Below are 19,765 nucleotides of genomic sequence, written 5' to 3'. Positions count from 1 at the left end.
CAAGTACACCCCCTTGGACATGATGCTAGTCTATCGCAGGGCCTTACCCCAATCTATCTCCTTAATGCTGAGTGCCAAGCAGAGACGAATCAGGTCCCATTCTTACAGTCTTCTGTATGACTCGGCCTTCCAATCTCAGGTCAGACACTAACCACAAGGCCAGTTGTTCTGAACAGAATCATTCTTTTTTTATTCTTCGTTTCGTGCCACTGTTCCGACCAGCAAAATAAAGTTCTGGACTGGTTCGAACCCAAACAATGTAACAGTTTATATCATTCCTTTCTGTTCCTTTTTAAACCTCTGAAATCAATGTTTTTATACATTTAGCTCAACATTAAATTACTTAACCAATCAGTGCGGATAGAGCAGCTTGCTATGGAATGGGCCAGCTATTTACATGCATTAGACAGACAAGTGTAGGACGCGAGATGCGACAGAATGTTTTTGGGTGGGGAGTGAGCAAGAAAGCATGGAGGAGGCTTGGCTTGAAATGCTGGGCATCTTGTTGTTATGACATGTTGTTATGACATTATCTGAATTAGGCTGACCAAATTATACCTACGAAGTGCAGCTTCTATAAAGGAACTTCAAATGTCATTGAACAGAGAGTTGGCTTAACGTTAGACGAAAGCTAGCTAGCTAACAAGCTTGTGTGTGCAGAGTGGCACCAGAAATGAAATAAAAATACTTAACCTTTTTTGTAGTTAATAAATCCAATGTGAAATGTGATAACTATAAAATCATTAACTAGCATTTAAAAAGTGAATCCATTTTTCTCAAATTAAAAATAATTTGCTTTATATTGTTATTTTACTAGGCTGATGGTGCCTGCATCTGATGTTCAGTCTCAGCGGAGGGAGAGAGCAGCAGACTGAGGGTCCGCCTCGCAACGCCCCTCCGCTGTCCCTTTCCTTCATTGACACTGACCAAAAAGGGGACACCGTCTTCCAGCTGATGGTGAAACTCAAGTCACACTGCATTATTTCTGCCTCATGCACAAATTCATGTTGTTACTCCTATGAACAGAGAAAGTGAAATATTCCTCTATAAAAAAAAACAAGCCGCTAGCAATAACAACCCAAGCCTATTGATACATTTTCCTACTCTTTCATTACAGCTGCAGTGCTGGTTGTAGTGCGAGTGGAAGTAGGAAGGATGTGTACACGTTGAATAAAAAGTGTTGACAGTGCTGAGTAAGAACTGAAACATGAAGTCACTCATAAAAACAGCATCTCTTCGCTGTATTTGTTGACAGTCTCTCTCTAGTCATGGTTTTACAGTGGCTTGCGAAAGTATTCACCCCCCTTGGCATTTTTCCTATTTTGTTGCCTTACAACCTGGAATTAAAATAGATTTTTGGGGAGTTTGTATCATTTGATTTACACAACATGCCTACCACATTGAAGATGCTAAATACTTTTTATTGGGAAACAAACAATAAGACAAAAAAAAGAAAACTTGAGCGTGCATAACTATTCACCCCCCACAAAGTCAATACTTTGTAGAGCCACCTTTTGCAGCAATTACAGCTGCAAGTCTCTTGGGGTATGTCTCTTTAAGCTTGGCACATCTAGCCACTGGGATTTTTGCCCATTCTTCAAGGCAAAACTGCTCCAGCTCCTTCAAGTTGGATGGGTTCCACTGGTGTACAGCAATCTTTAAATCATACCACAGATTCTCAATTGGATTGAGGTCTGGGCTTTGACTAGGCCATTCCAAGACATTTAAATATTTCCCCTTAAACCACTCGAGTGTTGCTTTAGCAGTATGCTTAGGGTCATTGTCCTTTTGGAAGGTGAACCTCCGTCCCAGTCTCAAATCTCTGGAAGACTGAAAAACAGGTTTCCCTCAACAAGTTCCCTGTATTTAGCGCCATCCATCATTCTGTCAATTCTGACCAGTTTCCCAGTCCCTGCCGATGAAAAACATCCCCACAGCATGATGCTGCCACCATCATGCTTCACTGTGGAGATGGTGTTCTCGGGGTGATGAGTGTTGGGTTTGCGCCAGAAATAGCATTTTCCTTGATGGCCAAAAAGCTGTAATTGGTTGCACCAGATCTTATTTAGGGGCTTCATAGCACGCACCACTTTTCATATGGTGCATATGCCCTGCACGCACCACTTTGTTTTTTTTAAATAAAAAATAAATAAATAATTTAAATTATTTAAGTTATTTTGTTCATTTCACTTCACCAATTTGGACTATTTTGTGTATGTCCATTACATGAAATCCAAATAAAAATATATTTAATTTACAGGTTGTAATGCAACAAAATAGGAAAAACACCAAGATGGATGAATACTTTTGCAAGGCACTGTAAAAGTTTTCAAAACTTGCAGTATCAACTTTGCTGTAACTTTCTTTTATGCCTGCTACGTTACTGCAGATATGCATATGTGCCATCCGATTGGCCAGCCGGTAAGCCTATAGTGCACTTGATTTGCGCTCTGGGCCCGCCAGGAAGGTAGAGTTTATACCTTCAGATACATTAAATGGTTCAAAATCGGAACCCTTCGCTTACCCGGCGCGCAGATTGAGCTGGGTGCACCTACCACCAACAGCAAGAGACTAATAAAAAAAGAGGAACCCAGCTTTATTGTTCTTTTTTTACAGGAACGTTTGCCGATCGACTAGAAATTCTTTGGAGATCAACCAGTCAATCGCTGTCGACCGATTGGTGACCACTGACCTAATCTATAATATATAGACAGATTAAAATATAGGTTGACATGTTTCTATCCACGTACTCGTTGTACCTGTATGGGCCTCCTCGGGTGAGGTTGGGGGCGTGAGGGTGACTGAGGAGATGGCAGGGTCTCGTTGGGATGCAGGCACTTGGTGGCCACCAGAGTAGACGGCGGTGCAGTGCGAGGACCCCTGGGGGACCAGAGCCGGGATGTCAGACTGGGGCACTAGCACCAGGCAGGCTGGGTACACCATCCTCACACCACCTGGAGAGAGAGACAAACACCCACTCATTATTAGCGGTTAAGTATGTGTATGTGATCCGTGCAGGAATGGAACCTCCATCCTTTTTTCCATTCCATATACAGTGCATTCGGAAAGTATTCAGACCTCTTGACTTTTTCCACATTTTGTTAAATTACAGCCTTATTCCAAAATGGATTAAATCGCACACAATACCCCAAAATGACAAAGCAAAAACTGTTTTAGAGTTTTTTACAAATGTGTAAAAAAATATATAATTTAAATATCACATTTACATAAGTATTCAGACCCTTTACTCAGTTCTTATTTGAAGCATCTTTGGCAGCAATTACAGCCTCAATTCATCTTGGTTATGACGCTGGAAGCTTGGCACACCTGTATCTGGGGAGTTTCTCCCATTCTTCTCTGCAGATCCTCTCAAGCTCTGTCAGGTTGGATGGGGAGCGTCGCTGTACAGCTATTTTCAGGTCTCTCCGGAGATGTTCGATCGGGTTCAAGTCCAGGCTCTGGCTGGCCCATTCAAGGACATTCAAAGACTTGTCCCGAAGCCACTCCTGTCACGATCGTGAGGAGAGACGGACCAAGGCGCAGCGTGATTGGAGTTCCACATCTTTATTTTCAGTGATACTTAAACAAACCAAGAAACAAACAACGATCGTGAAGTACCGTAGTGCTACATGCACTCACTCAAAACAATATCCCACAAAACACAGGTGGAAAAAAAGGCTACCTAAATATGATCCCCAATTAGAGGCAACGATTACCAGCTGCCTTTAATTGGGAACCATACAACTCACCAACATAGAAATACAATGACTAGTCACACTCTGACCAAAACACCATAGAGAACCAAGGGCTCTCTATGGTCAGGGCGTGACTCCTGCGTTGTCTTTACTTTGTGCTTAGAGTCGATGTCCTGTTGGAAGGTGAAACTTAGCCCCAGCCTGAGGTCCTGAGCGCTCAAGAGCAGGTTTTCATCAAGGATCTCTCTGTACATTGCTCCGTTCATCTTTCCCTCAATCCTGACTAGTCTCCCAGTCCCTGCCACTGAAAAACTTCCCCACAGCATGATGCTGCCACCCCCATGCTTCACCGTAGAGATGGTACCAGGTTTCCTCCAGACGTGATGCTTGGCATTCAGGCCAAAGAGTTCAGTATTGGCTTCAACCGACCAAAGAGTATTGTTTCTCATGGTCTGAGAGTCCTTTAGGTGCCTTTTAGCAAACTCCAAGTGGGTTGTCATGTGATTTTTACTGAGGAGTGGCTTCCATCTGGCCACTACCATAAAGGCCTGCTTTGTGGAGTGCTGCAGAGATGGGAGAACCTTCCAGAAGGACAACCATCTCCAATGAGGAACTCTGGAGCGCCTGTCAGAGTGACCATCGAGTTCTTGGTCACCTCCCTCCCAAGGCCCTTCTCCCCTGATTGCACAGTATGGCCGGGGGGCCAGCTCTAGGAAGAGTCTTGGTGGTTCCAAACTTCTTCCATTTAAAAATGATGGAGGCCACTGTGTTATTGGGGACCTTCAATGCTGCAGACATTTTTTGGTACCCTTCCCCAGATCTGTGAAATCGACACAATCCTTTCTCGGAGATCTACGGACAATTCTTTCAACCTCATGGCTTGGTTTTTGCTCTGACATGCACTGTCAACTGTGGGACCTTATATAGACAGGTGTGTGCCTTTCCAAATCATGTCCAATCTATTGAATTTACCACAGGTGGTCTGCAAACAAGTTGAAGAAACATCTCAAGGATGATAAATGTAAACAGGATGCACCTGAGCTCAAATTTGAGTCTGAATACTTATGTAAATAAGGTATTTCAGTTTTTTTATACATTTGTTAAAATGTCTAAAAAACTGTTTTCGCTTTGTCATTATGGAGTATTGTGTGTAGAATATTGGGGGGGGAACGATTTAATCCATTTTAGAATAAGGCTTTAACATAACAAAATGTGTAAAAAGTCAAGGGGTCTGTGTTAGCGAGAGAGAGGTCTTACCAACGAGGACCTCCACAGCGGCCAGCGAGTCGTCCTCCCAGTCCATGTACTCCATCTTGTCCTCCGATGGCGAGTCATTTTTGTCCTTGTCTTTAGAGCTGGGGCTTATGGGATAGAACTGGTTCCACTCCTCTATCAGTTTCTGGGTGGGAGGGTCTGACAGCTTGAATGACTGACCCGTCAGAGTTCCGTTCAGACCAAACGGACTAAGGATGACTGGAGGGAGAGAGGGAGAGAGAGGTAGAGAGAAAAAGAGATACACACAGCCAGTCTCAGTACAGAAGCTATGTTACTTCAGAATACATCCCCATCCCCATCATACTGCATCCTCCTTTCATCCATTCCCCTTCCACCCATCACCCCCATCCCTCCATCCCTGCCCCCAGCCCATCCAGTGTTCATACTGGTGCAGGATTGGTGCATATTTCCATACAGAATTTACCCCACTGTTTTACCCAAAAGGCTCAAACTTTTCTGTTTCCATCTACATGGACCGGCACCCATGTCTCACTGGGCCATGTTTCCGGCGGATCTGCTCTGACTTGAGGACAATGCCAGGTCACTGGTACTTTTCAGCTGACATTTACATAACAATGACTAAATGTGAACTTAAACACATTCTCACAAAGCAACAGTCTTTGTTGCAGAGGTTGTTGATTCTACTCTTTACAAGTCCTCAGTAACCAAGATTTCATCCAACATTTTTTATGCGAATAAAGTATATAACAGGCCTGGTAGAAACTGATCATTTGTCTGTAAACATTCCAAAGATCGTCAAAATAAAATACACTAGACAAGGTTGGATCTTTTTGTGCCGGTAAAATTAATTATGCGATAAATGTCAGTGGAAACGCTTTTATGCGCAAATATTAATATAATAACCATCATATCAAAGTAAACTTGGAGTCACGCGATGACTTGTTGCGTGGTCCTCCCTCTACGACTTGGCAAGCGTGCAGTTTACTAGCTACATATTAAATAAGTTATGATGAGAACTTCACGGTGGTGAAGGTGCACAATAATGAGCTTGATGCTACGTTCTAATAAATATTGAGGGTCTTACTCTGGTGACATGTTCAGTGATGCTTGGCTGCCGTTTGACAAATACAAATTATCTTGTGCTTTTGTCCATAATAATCTCATCATGTATTGTAGGTTATACCCGCACCGTATCTGCGAGCTGTTGCCTAGTTAAATAAAGGTAAAAAAAAATAATAATAATAGAGTACACATGCCAATACCAGAGTGGGCACACTCACTACATAACGCAACATTTTTGTGAGAAAACCATCAGTCGAGTTGAAAATGCGATAGAAACCCATTAACTTGTATAACCCATTTAACTTGTGTAGTTTAACAACAAAAGGTAGTTTCATATGCACTGCCTCATCACGCACAGCCTTTAATCAGCAACAAGTCAATATGATGGAAATATCACTGGTGGGAAGACATTTTTATATGCAGATTTTAAAATATCTGCACAAAAATCTGTCGACAATTGGATGGAAACCTAGCTATAGACAGCCCTAGCTATGGAAACACAATTTCACTAGTATAACAATTTCCCTAGTATAATCTGTCTATAACATAAGGGTGTATACTAGGCTTGGGTGGTATCCAGATTTTCATATCATCATACCGTCCGTCTCTCATCACGGGATTTACGGTATTAACGGCATTGCACACAAGGGGGAGCTAAAAACACAAGACAATCCCATTAGGCCTCTATTACCAGAATGCTAACAAAATTTGCACAAACTAATAGCGAAATCACACAGCTAAATGATAACAAGCGAAAACTAACCTAAACTAACTGCAAAGCCAGTAGTGGGGACATTTACAAGCGAAAGTGAACGAGAGAAATTGGGCAAATGAATAAAGTTGTGATGCTGCTCTTCCTTCAGAAAAGCATGCATGTGTACGGGGAGCAGATTGGAGAAGAAAGGAGGGACAAATTCCTTGTAGGAAGCACAGGGAAAAAAATAACTAATCTCTTTGACTTTTGGCAGATAGACACAAGATACAGTTGAAGTTGGAAGTTTACATACACCTTAGCCAAATACATTTAAACTCAGTTATTCACAATTCCTGACATTTAATCCTCATAAAAATTCCCTGTCTTAAGTCAGTTAGGATCACCAGTTTATTTTAAGAATGTGAAATGTCAGAATAATAGTAGAGAGAATGATTTATTTCAGCTTTTATTTCTTTCATCACATTCCCAGTGGGTCAGAAGTTTACATACACTCAATTAGTATTTGGCAGCATTGCCTTTAAATTGTTTAACTTGGGTCAAACATTTCAGGTAGCCTTCCACAAGCTTCCCACAATAAGTTGGGTGAATTTTGGCCCATTCCTCCTGACAGAGCTGGTGTAACTGAGTCAGGTTTGTAGGCCTCCTTGCTCGCACACACTTTTTCAGTTCTGCCCACAAATGTTCTATAGGATTGAGGTCAGGGCTTTGTGATGGCCACTTCAATACCTTGACTTTGTTGTCCTTAATCCATTTTGCCACAACTTTGGAAGTATGCTTGGGGTCATTGTCCATTTGGAAGACCCATTTGCGACCAAGCTTTAACTTCCTGATTGATGTCTTGAGATGTTGCTTCAATATATCCACCTAATTGTCCTGCCTCATGACGCCATCTATTTTGTGAAGTGCACCAGTCCCTCCTGCAACAAAGCACCCCCACAACATGATGCTGCCACCCTCGTGCTTCACGGTTGGGATGGTGTTCTTCGGCTTGCAAGCCTCCCCCTTTTTCCTCCAAACATAACAACGGTCATTATGGCCAAACAGTTCTATTTTTGTTTCATCAGACCAGAGGACATTTCTCCAAAAAGAATGATCTTTGTCCCCATGTGCAGTTGCAAAAAATAGTCTGGATTTCTTATAGCGGTTTTGGAGCAGTGGTTTCTTCCTTGCTGAGTGGCCTTTCAGGTTATGTCGATATAGGACTCGTTTTACTGTGGATATAGATACTTTTGCACCTGTTTCCTCCAGCATCTTCACAAGGTCCTTTGCTGTTGTTCTGGGATTGATTTGCACTTTTTACACCAAACTACGTTCATTTCTACGAGACAGAACACATCTCCTTCCTGAGCGGTATGAGGGCTGATATGGTCCCATGGTGATTATACTTAGGTACTATTGTTTGTACAGATGAACGTGGTACCTTCAGGCGTCTGGAAATAGCTCCAAACGATGAACCAGACTTGTGGAGGTCTACAATTTGTTTTCTGAGGTCTTGGCTGATTTAATTTGATTTTCCCATGATGTCAAGCAAAGTGGCACTGAGTTTGAAGGTAGGCCTTGAAATACATCCACAGGTACACCTCCAATTGACTCAAATTATGTCAAGTAGCCTATCAGAAGCATCTAAAGCAGTGGTTCTTAACCTGGGTTCGATCGAACCCCAGGGGTTCGGTGAGTCAGTCTCAGGGGTTCGGCGGAGGTCAAGACACACACCCGACTCATATGATTCGTGATGACACGCCCCGCTTGGCCATCATTGGCTGCAGGTGATCACGCAACATCGCTTGGCCTATCTGTGCTGCAGGGAATTTGGCGCGCTCAGTAGTCGAATTGTGACTGTCGTGATGGTACATCGTGTGATTTCTTTCTTAATATTTTAATCCCTTCATACTAACTATGTCGAGCAAAAAAAGAAAGTGGTCGGACGAATATGTACAATATGGATTCACATGTATAACGGAACGTGATGAGAGTCAGCGTCCTAACTGCATGATTTGCAATGCCAAGTTGAGCAATTCTAGTCTAGCACCGGCAAAACTAAGAGAACACTTCCTTAAGCTGCATGGAGATGGACAATACAAGAACACAACGCTCGCTGAATTCAAGGTGAAGAGAGCCATTTTTCCAATTAAGAAGGGTTCGGTGAATGCGCATATGAAAATGGTGGGGGTCAGTACCTCCAACAAGGTTAAGAACCACTGATCTAAAGCCACTACATCATTTCTGGAATTTTCCAAGCTGTTTAAAGGCACAGTCAGCTTAGTGTATGTCAACTTCTGACCCACTGGAATTGTGATACAGTGAATTATAAGTGAAATAATCTGTCTGTAAACAATTGATAGAAAAATGACTTGTGTCACGCACAAAGTAATGTCCTAACCGACTTGCCAAAACTATAGTTTGTTAACAAGAAATTTGTGGAGTGGTTGAAAAATGAGTTTTAATGACTCCAACCTAAGTGTATGTAAACTTCTGACTTCAACTGTATATACTGTATATGCAATGCATTCGGAAGTATTCAGAGCCCTTGACTTTTTCCATGTTTTGTTACGTTAAAGCCTTATTCTAAAATGGATTAAATTAAACATTTTCATCATCAATCTACACACAATACCCCATAATGACAAAGAGAAAACAGATTATTTTTTATTTTTTTGCAAATGATTAAAAATAAAAAAACGAAATATATCCAAATCCTTTGCTATGAGACTCGAAATTGAGCTCAGGTACATCCTGTTTCCATGAATTATCCTTGAGATGTTTCTACAACTTGATTGAAATCCACCTGTGGTAAATTCAATTGATTGGACATGAATTGGAAAGGCACACACCTGTCTATATAAGGTTCCACAGTTGAAAGTGTATGTCAGAGCAAAATCCAAGCCATAAGGTCGAAGGAATTGTCCGTAGAGATCCGAGACAGGATTGTGTTGAGGCACAGATCTGGGGAAGGGTACCAAAACATTTCTGCAGCATTGAAGGTCCCCAAGAAAACAGTGGCCTCCATCATACTTAAAATGGAAGAAGTTTGTAACAACCAAGAAGACTCTTCCCAGAGCTGAACGCCCGTCCGATGGTCACTCTGACAGAGCTCTAGAGTTCCTCTGTGGAGATGGGAGAACCTTCCAGAAGGACATCATTGCCAGACGGAAGCCATCCTCAGTAAAAGGCACATGACAGCCTGCTTGGAGTTTGCCAAAAGGCACCTAAATGACTCTCAGACCATGAGAAACAAGATTCTCTGGTCTGATGAAAACAATACTGAACTCTTTGGCCTGAATGCCAAGCGCCAAGTCTAGAGGAAATCTGGCACCATCCCTACAGTGAAGCATGGTGGTGCCAGAATCATGCTGTGGGGATGTTTTCCAGCTGCAGGGACTGGGAGACTAGTCAGGATCGAGGGAAAGATGAACGGAGCAAAGTACAGAGAGATCCTTGATGAAAACCTGCTCCAGAGCGCTTAGGACCTCAGACTGGGGCTAAGGTTCACCTTCCATCAGGACAACAACCCTAAGCACACAGCAAAGACAACGCAGGAGTGGCTTCAAGACAAGTTTCTGAATGTCCTTGAGAGGCCCAGTCAGATCCCAGACTTGAACCCGATCTAATATCTCTGGAGAGAACTGAAAATAGCTGTGCAGCGACGCTCCCCATCCAACCTGACAGAGCTTGAGAGGATCTGCAGATAATAATGGGAGCAACTCCCCAAATACAGGTGTGTAAAGCTTCCAGCGTCATACCCAAGAAGACTCGAGGCTGTAATCGCTGCCAAAGGTGCTTCAATAAATTACTGACTAAAGGGTCTGAATACTTATGTCAATGTGATATTTCAGTTTTTTTTAATTTTATAAACTGGTTTTTGCTTTGTCAATATGGGGTATTGAGTGTAGATTGATGAGGGGGAAAAAAACAAATGTAATCAATTTTAGAATAAGGCTGGGACATAACAAAATGTGGAAAAAGTCAAGGGGTCAGAATACTTTCCGAATGCACTGCAGATAAGAGGAATACCCATGTGAGAATGCTGTTCAACATCATTGTCCCCTTGACTACAGCTCAACATCATTGTCCTCTTCAAGCTCCTCACCAAGCTTAGGACTCTGGGTCTGAACACCTCCCTCTGCAACTGGATCCTGGACTTCCTGACGGGCTGACCCTAGGTGGTAAGGGTAGGCAACATTCCCTCCGCCACACTGACCCTAAACACAGGGGCTCTACAGGGGTATGTACTTAGTCCCCTCCTGTACTCCCTGTTCACCCAAGACTGCGTGGACTGATCACCTGCGACGATAAGTCAGCCTACAGTGACCTGGCAATGTGGTGCCAGAACAACACCCTCTCCCTAAATGTCAGTAAGACCAAGGAGCTGATCGTGGACTACAAGAAATGGGGGACAAGCACGCCTTCATCCACATTGACGTACCTGCAGTGGAGCAGGACGAGAGCTTCAAGTTCCTCAGTTTCCAAATCACAAAATACTTAAAATGGTCCAAACAAATGCGCACAGTCGTGAAGAAGGTGCGACAGTGCCTCTTCCCCCTCAGGATGTTGAGAAAAAGTTAAACAGCTGTACCATTGAAAGCATTTTGACTGGCTGCATCACTAACTGGTATGGTAATAGCACCGCCCTCGATCGCATGGCGCTACAGAGGGTGGTGCGGACAACACTGTACATCACTGGGGCCGAGCTCCCTGCCATCCAGGACATCTTTTTCAGGCGTAGTGGTAGGAAGGCCTGGAAAATCTTTAGAAACTCCAACCGCCCAAGCCATAGACTATTCTCTCTGCTTCCGCACGGCAAGCAGTACCGGTGGATCAAGTCTGGCACCAACAGGCTCTTGAACAGCTTCTAAGCAATAAGACTGAGAAATAGCTAAGAAAATAGTTCACCGGACTATCTGAGTTAACGCTGTATCCCCTTATTGACCTTTAATTTTTACACTGTCTCTATGCACACTCACAGGGCCCTACACACTCACAGGGCCCTACATACTCACTCCATTATCTGCTCACTCACACATAATATGCACATACATTTATACTGACTCTACACCCACTCACATACAAGCTGCTGCTACTCTGTTAATCTTATATCCTATTGCCTAGTCACCTTACCCCTATACATACTGAATCCTTCTCCATCAATCTGTATTTAGTATGCTCACTTAGTTGTGTTCTTCATATATTTCTTCTTATTTTTTTGTATTACATTGTTATTGATTACTGGGTTGAGTTTGCAAGAAAGGCATTTCACTGTATTTGTACACGTGACATTAAAACTCGAAACTAACAGGGGCTGGCTGGCTGGCTTGAGGGAGGGAGGGAGAAGGGTGAGAAAAGGCAGTCTCACAGAGAGAGAACATCTAGAACACACACAGTGCTGGCCAGCTAAATGCAAGCCACTCAAGGTCAGGACATTTCAAGGAGAAGGCTAGTCAATCTATATTCATATTCCCTCCACACTGAGATTAAATGGAGGGGCCATAGTAGCTAGTAAGTGGATGGTGACCTCACCAGACAATTGAGTGAACATCCAGTTTCCTCAGAGACTACAATAGGAAACAAACAGACTGACTGAATCATACACACCTCTGATGTTCTACGCTGTCCACTCCAGAATACACAACCCTCCCTCCGTCCCCTTCTCTCTTTCTGTCTCCATCTCCCTGAAGACATGGTAAATATGCTCAGATCAGTCAAAGGTGCTGAGAGTTCATTACATTCACGCTGCGCTGTTTTATGAGGTCATATCTTGAGAAGGCTGAAGTGCTCTGCCGCACACTAAACCAAGCCTGTCAGAGATGAGAGGAGGGAGGGAGTGAGGGGGTAGAAGAAGGGAGGTGTAGGAGGGCGGGGGACTAGCAGACGTCAGCCCCTCTCTGCCGCTATGCTCGGTCTGCTAAAACAGACACATATCTCATGGCGAGAACACATACCAGCACACACACCCTGGGAATTCTGCGGGTTTGTTTGTACTGATGTCAAATACACAACCACCACCCATTCATAGAAGGGCAGTGCTCTGACATAAAGTACTGGTAACATGAGTGGTCCCACCACAGAGCATTAAACGCCATCTTTAATTGAAGATAATTTGATGACCAGAGGACAATTGACTCCACATTAAACCCATTGATCCATTTGCCTGTGCACTATGGCACCAAACACATAGAGCAGCATATCTTCAAGTCTGCAACCTCAAGTCCCATACATGGTATTGGCAGGTTGGTATGTTAGAAAACGAGCAGAGGCAGTACAGTACAGTAGCTAAAGGTCTGGTCCACTATCTGAAATACTTTCCAAACCCTGATATAGCATACATCTACTGACACATACTAGTGACTGAAGAGAGACAGACAAAGTGGAAAGCTGTGCTATCTAAACTTAGCAAAAAAAGAAACGTCTCTTTTTCAGGACCCTGTCTTTCAAAGATAATTCGTAAAAATCCAAATAACTTCACAGATCTTCATTGTAAAGGGTTTAAACACTGATTCCCATGTTTGTTCAATGAACCATAAACAATTAATTAACATGCACCTGTGGAACGGTCGTTAAGACACTAACAGCTTACAGACGGTAGGCAATTAAGGTCACAGTTATGAAAACTTAGGACACTAAAGAGGCCTTTCCACTGACTCTGAAAAACACCAAAAGAAAGATGCCCAGGGTCCCTGCTCATCTGCGTGAACGTGCCTTAGGCATGCTGCAAGGAGGCATGAGGACTGCAGATGTGGCCAGGGCAATAAATTACAATGTCCATACAGTGAGACGCCTAAGACAGCGCTACAGGGAGACAGGGCGGACAGCTGATCATCCTCACAGTGACAGACCACGTGTAACAACACCTGCACAGGATCGGTACATCCGAACATCACACCTGCGGGACAGGTACAGGATGGCAACAACAAATGCCCGAGTTACACCAGGAACGCACAATCCCTCCATCAGTGCTCAGACTGTCCACAATAGGCTAAGAGAGGCTGGACTGAGAGCTTGTAGGCCTGTTGTAAGGCAGGTCCTCACCAGACATCACCGGCAACAACGTCGCCTATGGGCACAAACCCACCGCCGCTGGACCAGACAGGACTGGCAAAAAGTGCTCTTCACTGACGAGCTGCGGTTTTCTCTCACCAGGGGTGATGGTTGGATTCGCGTTTATCGTCGAAGGAATGAGGGTTACACCGAGGCCTGTACTCTGGAGCAGGATAGATTTGGAGGTGGAGGGTCCGTCATGGTCTGGGGCGGTGTGTCACAGCATCATCGGACTGAGCTTGTTGTCATTGCAGGCAATCTCAACACCGTGCGTTACAGGGAAGACATCCTCCTCCCTCATGTGGTACCCTTCCTGCAGGCTCATCCTGACATGACCCTCCAGCATGACAATGCCACCAGCCATACTGCTCGTTCTGTGCGTGATTTCCTGCAAGACAGGAATGTCAGTGTTCTGCCATGGCCAGCGAAGAGCCCGGATCTCAATCCCATTGAGCACGTCTGGGACCTGTTGGATTGGAGGGTGAGGGATAGGGCTAGGGCCAGGGCCATCCCCCCCAGAAATGTCCGGGAACTTGCAGGTGCCTTGGTGGAAGAGTGGGGTAACATCTCACAGCAAGAACTGGCAAATCTGGTCCATGAGGAGGAGATGCACTGCAGTACTTAATGCAGCTGGTGGCCACACCAGATACTGACTGTTACTTTGGATTTTGACCCCCCCTTTGTTCAGGGACACATTATTCCATTTCTGTTAGTCACATGTCTGTGGAACTTGTTCAGTTTATGTCTCAGTTGTTGAATCTTGTTATGTTCATGCAAATATTTACACGTTAAGTTTGCTGAAAATAAACACAGTTGACAGTGAAAGGACGTTTCTTTTTTTGCTGAGTTTATATATCCATTAACCTGCTATTGAATCTACAGAGCAGGAGGTTTTAAAGGGGCAATCCGCAGTTGAAACAATTACAAAGCGTCTTCCCGCCACTATTTCTGTAAAAAGCTGAAGGATGGGGCTGGAGAAATGTAACCACTATCAAATTCATAGAAAGAGCTATGGATGCCATGAACTGACCATCCATCATATCATTTATTTATTTTTAACCATGTTTTGAGGCTATACAGTGTTTGTTTACATTTATATTAATTTTTCATTTAAACAGCACCAGGCTCTAACTTAAATTGACATTATTACTGTGAGGCTAGGGGAGGAAAGAATGACTGCAGCTGGTTTTCCCTGTGCAGTGCTGCGCTCCAGTCAGATCAGAGAATGGACAGAGTGATCACCGTTATTAGGTTCCAGGTGGGAAGGGAGGAGATGGGAAGGAGTGGGGTAGGCATTTTGTTAGTTAACCTAAGGCAAAGCCTTGTGCCTGGTGTAATGATCGCTCCCTCAAGCTTTCCTCCTTCTCCTCCTCTTTCTTTTGTTAGGATTTATTTTGTTGCAGTTTTTTTTTGTAGGCTCCCTCCTCTCTGTCCTCTGTGTGTCTTTTACAGCTGCTGCCGTTGGGACACGCTAATTGTACAGATGTCTCCAGCAGCAGACCTCAGCTAGTGGGGACAGCCCTCTGAGGGCTAGAGGGAGGGGGAGGGACAGAGGGAGGAAGAAATGAGAAGAGGAAAAAGAAGGTGGAGGGAGAGAGAGAATGAGATGAAGAGGAGGATGGGAGCAGGGGAGAGGTGGAGAAAAGAGGGAGGGGTAAGTGAGGAAGAGTAGGAGGACAGGGAAAAGCAGAACATGGGGATAGATGGGGAGGGACAGAGGAAGGGGTAAGTGAGGAAGAGTAGGAGGACAGGGAAAAGCAGAACATGGGGATAGATGGGGAGGGACAGAGGGAGGGGTAAGTGAGGAAGAGTAGGAGGACAGGGAAAAGCAGAACATGGGGATAGATGGGGAGGGACAGAGGAAGGGGTAAGTGAGGAAGAGTAGGAGGACAGGGAAAAGCAGAACATGGGGATAGATGGGGGAGGGACAGAGGGAGGGGTAAGTGAGGAAGAGTAGGAGGACAGGGAAAAGCAGAACATGGGGATAGATAGGGGAGGGACAGAGGAAGGGGTAAGTGAGGAAGAGTAGGAGGACAGGGAAAAGCAGAACATGGGGATAGATAGGGAGGGACAGAGGAAGGGGTAAGTGAGGAAGAGTAGGAGGACAGGGAAAAGCAGAACATGGGGATAGATGGGGAGGGACAGAGGAAGGGGTAAGTGAGGAAGAGTAGGAGGACAGGGAAAAGCAGAACATGGGGATAGATAGGGAGGGACAGAGGAAGGGGTAAGTGAGGAAGAGTAGGAGGACAGGGAAAAGCAGAACATGGGGATAGATGGGGAGGGACAGAGGAAGGGGTAAGTGAGGAAGAGTAAGAGGACAGGGAAAAGCAGAACATGGGGATAGATGGGGAGGGACAGAGGAAGGGGTAAGTGAGGAAGAGTAGGAGGACAGGGAAAAGCAGAACATGGGGATAGATAGGGAGGGACAGAGGAAGGGGTAAGTGAGGAAGAGTAGGAGGACAGGGAAAAGCAGAACATGGGGATAGATGGGGAGGGACAGAGGAAGGGGTAAGTGAGGAAGAGTAAGAGGACAGGGAAAAGCAGAACATGGGGATAGATGGGGAGGGACAGAGGAAGGGGTAAGTGAGGAAGAGTAGGAGGACAGGGAAAAGCAGAACATGGGGATAGATAGGGAGGGACAGAGGGAGGGGTAAGTGAGGAAGAGTAGGAGGACAGGGAAAAGCAGAACATGGGGATAGATAGGGAGGGACAGAGGGAGGGGTAAGTGAGGAAGAGTAGGAGGACAGGGAAAAGCAGAACATGGGGATAGATAGGGGAGGGACAGAGGAAGGGGTAAGTGAGGAAGAGTAGGAGGACAGGGAAAAGCAGAACATGGGGATAGATGGGGAGGGACAGAGGAAGGGGTAAGTGAGGAAGAGTAGGAGGACAGGGAAAAGCAGAACATGGGGATAGATAGGGGAGGGACAGAGGGAGGGGTAAGTGAGGAAGAGTAGGAGGACAGGGAAAAGCAGAACATGGGGATAGATAGGGAGGGACAGAGGAAGGGGTAAGTGAGGAGGAGTAGGAGGACAGGGAAAAGCAGAACATGGGGATAGATAGGGAGGGACAGAGGAAGGGGTAAGTGAGGAAGAGTAGGAGGACAGGGAAAAGCAGAACATGGGGATAGATAGGGAGGGACAGAGGAAGGGGTAAGTGAGGAAGAGTAGGAGGACAGGGAAAAGCAGAACATGGGGATAGATGGGGAGGGACAGAGGAAGGGGTAAGTGAGGAAGAGTAGGAGGACAGGGAAAAGCAGAACATGGGGATAGATGGGGAGGGACAGAGGAAGGGGTAAGTGAGGAAGAGTAGGAGGACAGGGAAAAGCAGAACATGGGGATAGATGGGGAGGGACAGAGGAAGGGGTAAGTGAGGAAGAGTAGGAGGACAGGGAAAAGCAGAACATGGGGATAGATAGGGGAGGGACAGAGGAAGGGGTAAGTGAGGAAGAGTAGGAGGACAGGGAAAAGCAGAACATGGGGATAGATGGGGAGGGACAGAGGGAGGGGTAAGTGAGGAAGAGTAGGAGGACAGGGAAAAGCAGAACATGGGGATAGATGGGGAGGGACAGAGGGAGGGGTAAGTGAGGAGGAGTAGGAGGACAGGGAAAAGCAGAACATGGGGATAGATGGGGAGGGACAGAGGGGGTGTGAGGGCTGCTGGTGGCACATCATTACTGTCAGGCTGTCTGATAAAGGAGCAGAGCGGAGGAGAGGAGCCTGTTCTTAATACCTGAGGATTACCCCTGTCTTCTATTAGAGACATGACACGAAGCTGAGAGAACAGAGCAGTCTGTTCTCACACAGTACTGATATACTCCACTGCTCTACCTCTTTTTTCCCCTTTGGGTTCTACATGTGCTCAAAGCCAATGATACATGTTCACTTAAGCAATGAACTCCTTTCCCAGAGGGGTAGTGTGGGGTGAAAGGACTGTGTGTGTGTGTGTGTGTGTGTGTGTGTGTGTGTGTGTGTGTGTGTGTGTGTGTGTGTGTGTGTGTGTGTAGGTGTGTCTGCATGCATGTGCATATCTGCAGTGCATGTATATGTGTGTGCACGTGCACAGGTGTGTGTACACTCCACCTACCTTGGAATGGGCTGGAGGCCTGCTGGGCCAGGGTGAGGTGCTCGTCACTCAAGTGGTAGACAGGCTGGTGCTGGTTGATCTCCACACTGGTGCATACGTTACTCTCCCCATGGAGGAAGAAGGTGAACGAGCATGACAGGTGTTCACTGTGGAGAGAGAGAAAGAATGAGAGAGAGAGAGAGAGAGAGAGAGAGAGAGAGAGAGAGAGAGAGAGAGAGCACAGAGTGAGTCATTTTAGCTTGGATGATTCTGGAAGCGGAAGTGTGTGAACTGTTGAATGATACAACAGAGGAAGAGCGAGGGCGAGGATGAGAGGGGGAGCCATAGAAGATGAGAGAGGGAAAAACACTGAATTTGCCTGCTAATGGCTGGATGGAGGAGCGGAGAGATTTTTGGGAGATAACAATGACATCGTTCAGCCATGGAGCAAAATCTCTAACTTGACAGGGTCTCCTGGGTAGAATACCAAAGGTGGAGAGGGGTTAGGGAAATGATATGTCACTGATTTAACAGAGACCTAATATAACATCATCACAATCAAAATAAAGTCATTTCAAACATCTGTATTCTTATACTACAACAGAATGCTGAGTCTGTACTGTAGTGTGTGTAGTGTGTATGTTGTTTGCACTCAAAGTGACCAACAAAGAGGGCGAACTCTGAGGCATGAACTCTTGAGAACCCTAACCCACACATACAGAGTTAAAGACATGCCACACAAAGCTCTGATGCTGAAAAACACACCGGTCGCAGCCAGCGCGACTTCAATTGGGGTGAGAGGAAGCGAGAGAGAGAGAGAGAGTAGAGAAAGAAAGCGAGCAGAAGCGAGAGAGATGGAAGGAGTGACAGGGAAAGAAAGCAAGAGAGAGAGAGACTATTGTCTCCAGCCTCTCTCTCTCTCTCTGCTTCCTCTCATCCTACGCAGCACAGCCACCTGACAGAAGACCAAATGAAAGCGGACGCGGTTAATTTAGTAGAGGATCAAAGAGGGGTTGCCTCCTTAGAGGATTTGGTTAAGTAAATATCTCTCTCTCCATCTCTCCCTGGCAGAGCTGCTGCTGCTGCAGAGGATTAAAGAAAAGAATGGGAATGAAAAAGGAGTGAAGGAATCAGACTAATAATATATCATTATCATGAGACAGGTCTGAGGAAGAACTGAGTGGCACAAGGCTGGAGGAGAGAAACATTTCCATTACAGACTAATGTATACTAGACATGCACTAACAAGGATAGCCTATACAATGCAATAAGACTGTAATTTTGTTATAGCCTTGATTTTAAAAAAAAATGTAATGCATGGGCTAACACAGTCTTAAGACATGCAGGAGACCCGGTTCGAACCCAGTCAGTCACAAGATCACGATTAAATAGGGAGTGGAATAGCTATCCGAGGAAGTGCTATGACAGGGCAATTCAAATATATTGTTATGGGGGCCAAATTATTTTTTTTGTCACACAATAGAGGGGAACAGAAGGCATGACCATGTTCCAGATAAACTTATCTTTCAGGAATGGGGTCATAATAGCTAATAACACAAACGGTTCCAACGCTAGAGCCAAACTCATACTGTATGAATAAGCAAATTCAAAATGCCACATTGGTTTCAGAAACAGTCAGAAACCTGTTTAACAGAGAGTGTTTGATTATACCGGATCTCTTCTACCATTCCTTTTTGGCCAAGTACCAGGATGTTGTCTCTGGTTTTGAATTTGAATTTATAGAACTGAATTTGAAAACTGACTGAATGTATTTGATAAGTTGAATGCAGTGCCTTCAGAGAGTATTCACACGCCTTCACTTTTTCCAAATTTTGTTGCATTACAGCCTGCATTTAAACTGGATTAAATTGAGTTTTTTTGTCACTGGCCTACACACAATATCCCATAATGTCAAAGCGAATTATGTTTCATTTTTTTATACAAATTAATTAAAAATGAAAAG

At 44.8% G+C, this 19,765-nt stretch overlaps 1 protein-coding gene across 3 annotated transcripts in view; it reads right to left on the bottom strand.

The window, feature by feature from the left end:
* LOC115154335 (mediator of RNA polymerase II transcription subunit 13-like) overlaps positions 1 to 19,765 on the bottom strand; it is a 143,200-nt gene that overhangs the window by 48,356 nt on the left and 75,079 nt on the right. For 2 of the 3 annotated variants that reach the window (XM_029700461.1, XM_029700463.1), the window contains 3 exons: positions 17,824 to 17,969; positions 4,953 to 5,168; positions 2,751 to 2,954 (listed from right to left, as the gene is read on the bottom strand). In XM_029700461.1, the coding sequence (XP_029556321.1) occupies positions 2,751 to 2,954; positions 4,953 to 5,168; positions 17,824 to 17,969 (566 nt within the window). The remainder of the gene's footprint in view (positions 1 to 2,750; positions 2,955 to 4,952; positions 5,169 to 17,823; positions 17,970 to 19,765) is intronic. The other variant, XM_029700462.1, reaches the window with a different exon arrangement.

The sequence above is a fragment of the Salmo trutta genome, chromosome 19 (assembly GCF_901001165.1).
Source record: "Salmo trutta chromosome 19, fSalTru1.1, whole genome shotgun sequence".
Taxonomy (NCBI): Eukaryota; Metazoa; Chordata; class Actinopteri; order Salmoniformes; family Salmonidae; genus Salmo; species Salmo trutta.
Note: the sequence above shows the minus strand (reverse complement) of the source record. Positions and strands in the feature narration are given on the sequence as shown.